This window comes from Epinephelus lanceolatus, chromosome 20 (genome assembly GCF_041903045.1).
Source record: "Epinephelus lanceolatus isolate andai-2023 chromosome 20, ASM4190304v1, whole genome shotgun sequence".
Classification (NCBI taxonomy): domain Eukaryota; kingdom Metazoa; phylum Chordata; class Actinopteri; order Perciformes; family Serranidae; genus Epinephelus; species Epinephelus lanceolatus.
This window is the reverse complement of record NC_135753.1, coordinates 19,247,771-19,254,502: the sequence shown is the minus strand read 5'-3', so window position 1 is coordinate 19,254,502 and position 6,732 is coordinate 19,247,771. Positions and strand designations below refer to the sequence as shown.

Sequence of the window (6,732 nt, the reverse complement as noted above, 5' to 3'; positions counted from 1 at the left end):
GCCATGACACATTGTCCACAGTGCATGATGTCATCCTACAAGGATTTGGTGACAAAAAAATCAAAACATCCTCTTTTTTTTTTTTTTTTAACCTAGAAGTAGCACTACTGCTGTGCCGATGTAGCCTAGTCATCACACCTCTACCTATGGCACATCAACAAACCAATTTATTGATTGTCTCTGACTTCAACCAGATCTTACAAATAAACATTAGCAATGAGCGCTTTTTTAACCAGTTGTTCTTTGTTTTTTTGTTGTTTTTGTTTTTCTTTCATCAACTATTTTCACTTTTACAGACAGTATGGAGACTGAAAAAACAGATTTTTTTTTGTAAGGTTTTGAACATTCAAAAATAACCCCAAAATATCCACTTTGAAGTGTCATCATAACAAGATACATGATTTATACAGTTGTTGTTTTTTTTCATAGTTGCAGCTTCACTAATTAAGTCATTGTTCGTAGGCCTTGCATTTTCAAACACATCCAATATTCCAGTATAAAAGAAGTGGTCCCTTCAAATACCACTGCAATTCAACCGAGAGAAACGTGATACATTCCAAAATGTGGCCAGTGGAGCTCCTCCAACACTGATTTAACGTAAAGCTTTAATTCCACAATAAGAGGAAACGGCACTCGATGCAAAATGAACATTAAATTAAAAGGTCTTTGGTGAGTATGTTTTCACAGTTTGGAGTGTGTCAGTAGTGATTTGCTCAGGTCCTTGGCCTCCCCGGCTGTTCTGACTCTTTCATACCCCAGAACAGACATGGCATGGTGACAGTAGTCCTCCACTTGTTTGATCTGTTGAATGCTGAGCACTGTTCTCCATGCACTAGCAGCTTGTGTGGCGTTCCTGGACGAGACTATGAATGGCTTAGAGGAGGAGCTGGAGCCGCTGGTCATGTTCAGCGCAAATGACTCGATGTCGTGGTTGGATGTGAGGTTGGCGAAGCGGTAGATGTTCCGCAAGGTCTTTACAGGGTTCTCCACCAGGTCCTCGTACCGCACCGCCATGTACTTCCCTTTCAGCCAGCTGGGTGGGTTTAAGGCAGTCCTCAAAGTCCTGGAGGTGCGGTCACATATCACCTCCATGGCTCCTATGGAGTGGTAGTCTGAGCCGTCCTTTTTGTTGGCTTTGTGACCGGGATCCACAAAAGGTATCCGGCGGAGTTTAGGATCCCTGCTGCGCACCACTTGTAAATTCTCCCTTATCAGGCCGTGTCTGGATTTGATCCTGGAGTTGGCCACTGCCCGCGGGTCTCTGACCAGGTGTATCACCTTCAGATCCAAGGATGGATCCTCCATGAGCGGGGCCAGCACGTTAACGTCCAAAATGCGTACCCCTTTAATGACTATGGTGCTATATTTGAGGCACTCCTCCTCCAACAGTCTAAGGCTTTGAGGGGGGCACTTTTTACACACCTTATCATCCACCATCCCCACCACCTCCTTCCTGTAGGCTGAGCAGAGGGGATAGGAGCACACCACTTTATTGAGGGTGGCCCCAAATAGTCCCAGGGAGGTGAAATTCTTGCCCCCGGGGCTGTTGTAAAGTTGGAAAACAGACAGATCACAGCGGTATAAGGAGCTAAGCATGTCCCTGGCTGCCCCCTGTAAAGACACCGCATCACCCGGGTACAGTTTCTGCCAGATGTGCCACATCGGCTCGTACAAGAAGAACACTTCGGGATTTTGGTTAAAAAGCTCCCCAAAAAAGGACGAGCCTGACCTCCAGGTGGTCAGAACATAGATAAGCTGTCTCTTTTTAGCCAGAGAGGGCCTGTACAGGAAGCGAATGTCAGATCTGCTCTGATAAGTGGTGCTCCTCATCTGATGATTACACTGCTGAGGCTCCTTAGTCCATTTATAATTAGCCAAGTTAAGCATAGTGAGGACCAGCAGTAAGAAGTAGGCCATAAATAACACAATCCTCTTCCTGCGGAGGACTTTCATCACGATCCCAGGCTGTGCTATTATCTTGGTATGATTCCTGTAGGTTTTAAGCTTCCTCCCAAAGCCAGCATCCTTCTCCCAAGGCGCTGTCAACTTCAGTGGTTGATGATATTGTTTGCCTCTCATCTGTACCCTCTGTGAGTGGCTCTCACCACTGGACAAAGCTCCTTACATTGACTGTGCACCAACACGCTCTGTCGGATGTATACAGCCTATACTGGGAAGTGATACCCAGCTGAATAGCAGTTTATTAGGTAATATACTCACCGCCAATTCGAAATCCACAACGCGATATCCCGTTTTCACTGCACTGCGCAATGTTCTTCATAGGAATGGATGAGAGGAGCGCTTAAGTTGTTCATTGCAGTGATTCTGTGGGTGGCCCGCGTTCAAAACAAAAAGGAAGGAGCCTTCATCATTGTAACAGACGCCCTGTTCGACCATGTTCAGCGGAGGCATCCCTGCGCAGTTATCATCTGATACATCCTTGTAAATGCAGCCTGGCGAGCTTCAAGCATCGCACACAATAAAACGGTCACGATTTGGCGCGCCCGGCCGCAGCTCGGATCATTACGCATCTGCCATAACGGCGCACTGAGCAGCCAGTATCCACAGTTAAAGCGTTTGTGGTGAAAGGGTCCCTCAGTCTTCCTGCTCCTCCGCTCGTCCAACTAATACAAACTGGGAGCGATTCAATCAGAATACAAGGATAAAAGCCCGCCCACTGAGGGACCGCATTGGCCCGCGTGTTGGCGTCGTGCGTCAGCGAGCTGCGCCATTGGACCCGCCGCGCGTCTGTCTCGCTGCAGGCTGGATTCTGGCTCCCACAGATCGCAGCAATGGTAGTCTGTGGGAAATGATGCTGTTGTTGTGTTTCAGGGAGGCCTAGCTCACTATCTGCATCCTTGTAACCATGCTCCACCCTCCTGTTTTAACACACACAGCTGCACACTATAAAAGGTGCAAGTGCTTTATAGGATGTTGATGGTGCCTTTGTGAAAACCTCACCCATCCCTATTGTCTTTGAGTCTTTTGTTTAGATGCATCTGTTTTTAACTGTCTCCTGTCTTTGCATCCCTGTTAAGTATGTTCTCTTTATGGTGCATGAGTGCAGAGAAATCAATATTTTAAATTAAATGTATTTGTTTTTTTTACCCACTACAGCCTCCAGAGGGTAGCCCAGATCTATAAGAAAAAAACCCAACAGATTCCTGGCCTAAATAAAAAATCCTATTATTAATTAAAAGTATACCATACTCACATCACAGTGAAATATGTTCCTGTTAGAGTATTCCACAGAGATATGGTTTGAGATGAAACAGTCAACTAAATAATTGAAAGTTATGTACAACTGCAGGTCTAAAGGAATATTGCTGTGTTTTTCCCCCTCTCCGTTGAATGTATCGGAAACAGTCAGCAACAGTGACTGACACTCCTCTCAAGTGGAATCAGCTGAAATGTGACATCTGACAGCTGTTCCCCAGGAACTGACAAGTCCGGGGAAGCTGTAAGGCCATGTGTTTGAACAGAGGAAACCACATGCTCTGCAGATTGAAAATCATCTTCCCTAAGAGGCTTGCCAGTTTGGGATTACAGCCGCGCACAATTGAACGACACAAAATATGGAGCGCAAAGAGGTCGGGCCCTTTGACCCCTTGTGGGAAATCTGTGGGCGTGTAATACCCGGATATCCTCAGTGATTTCACATTAGTGTCATTTGATTGTGACCTAATTGTATTTGTTCTAAATATCTTGTAATACTGAAATCCTCCCCTACTATTTAGCTACAATAGCTCTGTTTATATGGCCACACAAAATTACAACAGTATAGCATTGTTGTTTTTCTAAGGAGACATCTGTTTCAGATCAAGTGCAGCTGCATGCGCTTTTGAATAGAGCTCAGCTATAGGTTGGATTACTGGACTGTGCAGTGAATAATTACTCTTTATGCTCTGTAAAGTGTGCACTGATCTTTCCATCCCATATGTACTCACTGTCTTGCACTCCACCAGCACATGGTGCAAAACCTTTGTGCAGACTGCCCTCTGCTGGAGCACTGTGTCTCCAGTCAAGACAAAGGGATAGTTTTCTCTCATTTACCCTCAAAATGTTTGACATTACAGCCTGTGTTTTGCATTACCAAAGCATTTATACACCTTTAATGTAACTGAGGAATTGCATCAACATTTAAGCCTATTGAATACATATATACATAAAAATTGTTAAGTGGGCAGTGGGAAGTAATCAAAATAAAGCATTTAGGGAAAATATAGAATAGCAGTTTCTGTAGTTGGCTTTCCTTGAGCTTATAAAGAGTAGTCACAATGTAATTTTTAAAGTGCTATATTTCCATCTAAGTTTGAGTTTAAGAAAAAAACGGTTTAAGACTTTATATCTGTCACATTTTTAGAAAGAGTACAGGTTTGTTTCTGTCACTGTCATCGTCAGTTTGGGATTATTTATTGAAAATCTGCTAATGTGACACAGTGTACTTCCTGTATCTAGCACCAAATAGCAGTCCATACATTTCCCACTACACTGTACATTATGTTCTTATTCCCCCTTTCAGTCTGATTAACTAAAGGCCGTTCTGGGATGTTGTATTCTTGGATAATAAAGTGCAGCTACAGGACCTTTTTCCCCACTTGCACACGTAATTGCTTAGAAATGGAGTGGATGGGGACAAGCCTGTTTTAAAACGCTCGTTTAATTTAACAGCTTCTCTATGAATTTTAATTATGAGGGGGGCCAAGTTTGACTCGACGTGCACTATGGTGGAGCTTTTCAGAACTCTTAGACAAGATTTATAATATTCTGTGTGGGCTTTTTCAGGTGGATGAGAAGTCGTGAATACTAAGAGGGGCACTCATTACCACAGAGAGCAACTGAGTGAGTAAATAAATCAAAACATATATATAGCACACAACATTGATATGGACTGTTGTATTACATTGCAAAATGTTTCTCTCTTTCAGTGCATGCATGTAATACCCCTGTGTATGGCATATATGTAGGATGCATGGCAACAGCCTGTCAGTCAATTCTAACTCTGTTATTGGAGGTTGTTATAAGCAAAGGTGTGGGTTTATTTTCAGCATTGCAGGGGGACATATAAGAAACAGGGGGTGTCTGGGGGTCCTCTGTTAGAAAATTCTGAGCATCAAACACTTAATTTCCTGCATTCTGGTGAATATTTGTGCACTAATTTGTGCACTTTCTGCATTAATTTAAGGTGTAACTGTCATTAATTTTGTCAAAATAAAAGTTCTCTGCTACTTCAAAGTTGTCCCCTGCGTTCCACCTGAAATCTACGCCTATGGTTTTAAGACCTTTTTAGACTACATTTCCAGAGGTTTAGGGAATTTTGAATTTTTTTAAAACAAGGTATTTTTTTATTGGTAATTCAATAAAGATGTACAGAGTATCAATGAACAAACCAGTAAGGACAAAAAAAATTACCTCACCCACCCATCAACCCAGGAACACACAGAGAAAACCAGACCAGTCAAAGGAAATCTAATAGGCAAGAAAAAATATAATAAATGAATGAATGAAAAATAAAATAAAAAGGAATAAAATTAAATATGTATATAAAACAATTTTAAAACTTTTTTAAAAAATAAATAAAAAATGATGACAAATTAATTAACTTGTATGACACGGGGGAGTACAGCATGTTTCTTTACAAAATTTCAGCTTCCATATTTGCCACAAAAATTAAAAATGGTTGGCAAAGAAGCATGCAATTGATCCATAACATACTTGATCCAATGTCCATATGCTGGAGATGAAGAGTCCTTCCATTTACACAGGATGAGCCTTCTGGCCTGAAGTGAGCAGAAAGAGCCAATGTCCGCCTGGGCTCTAATTAAGTTCACATCTAGAGGAGTTACTCCAAATATTTCCATAGACATAAATGGGGCAACCAGCTGTCAAAACATTATTGAAAAAGTTTTGAATATTAAATATCAAATCCTAGAATGGGGAAATTGGTATTTTTACAGTATTTCCTTTTTGAGCAGCTGTTTGATTCACATAATCCCTCAATAGGCCTTGTCTAAAGAGAACATTTGGACAAGTCACAGCAGGAAAAGCACATGTTTGAATAATAAAATTAATGATGGGTTCAGTGTCAGGGTGCTGGTATTGTTCATGCTGCCATGGCTTATTGGGCTACTTAATGGAATAGGGCCATTGTTAATGTTAGTGGAAACACCTGTGCTTTTACTATTAAGTCAGAATCTTGTCTGTGGAAAAAGGTCTCCTTTTTAATTTAATGATATTGCTTCCCTCTATGCAAGGTACAGTATGGTTTGACTGCAGGTGTTGTATAAATATTTTAGTTTAGTCCATGTCAGACAATTTAATTCACATTTTATAACAACCTGCTGGCTTTTAATCTCAATCACCTTGACTGGGAAGAAATGTTTTACTCAAATATAAAATATTGTGAACTGTACGGCTACCATGCCTTCTTTATTATCAGTTTCTCTATTTCTTTAATCATTTACAGACATGTTTACTGGTCTTTGATAAGTGTTACAGACTGATATGGATATGGTAATCAGGTCCAGGAGGACAGCTGATGATACACAGACCCAGACATGTGTCCCCCCTCTCTTTCCATTATCAAAATGCAGTTAATTTCACCCATGCATGTCCAAACACATCCATTTTGAGGACATGTTCACATTACAGCAGGAGGCAGCCTGTCCAATAAGAGATGAATACACTCCTGCACAGAATAAAGGTGTGTTTTGTCCTTAGTCACACTGATCT

At 41.7% G+C, this 6,732-nt stretch overlaps 1 protein-coding gene across 1 annotated transcript; it reads right to left on the bottom strand.

The window, feature by feature from the left end:
- Positions 1–242: 242 nt before the first annotated feature.
- chst2b (carbohydrate (N-acetylglucosamine-6-O) sulfotransferase 2b) lies at positions 243–4,055 on the bottom strand. Its single transcript, XM_033638287.2, has one exon. The coding sequence runs from the start codon at positions 2,077–2,079 to the stop codon at positions 682–684; it is 1,398 nt and encodes a 465-aa protein (XP_033494178.1). The 5' UTR covers positions 2,080–4,055; the 3' UTR covers positions 243–681.
- Between the last annotated feature and the right edge of the window lie 2,677 nt (positions 4,056–6,732).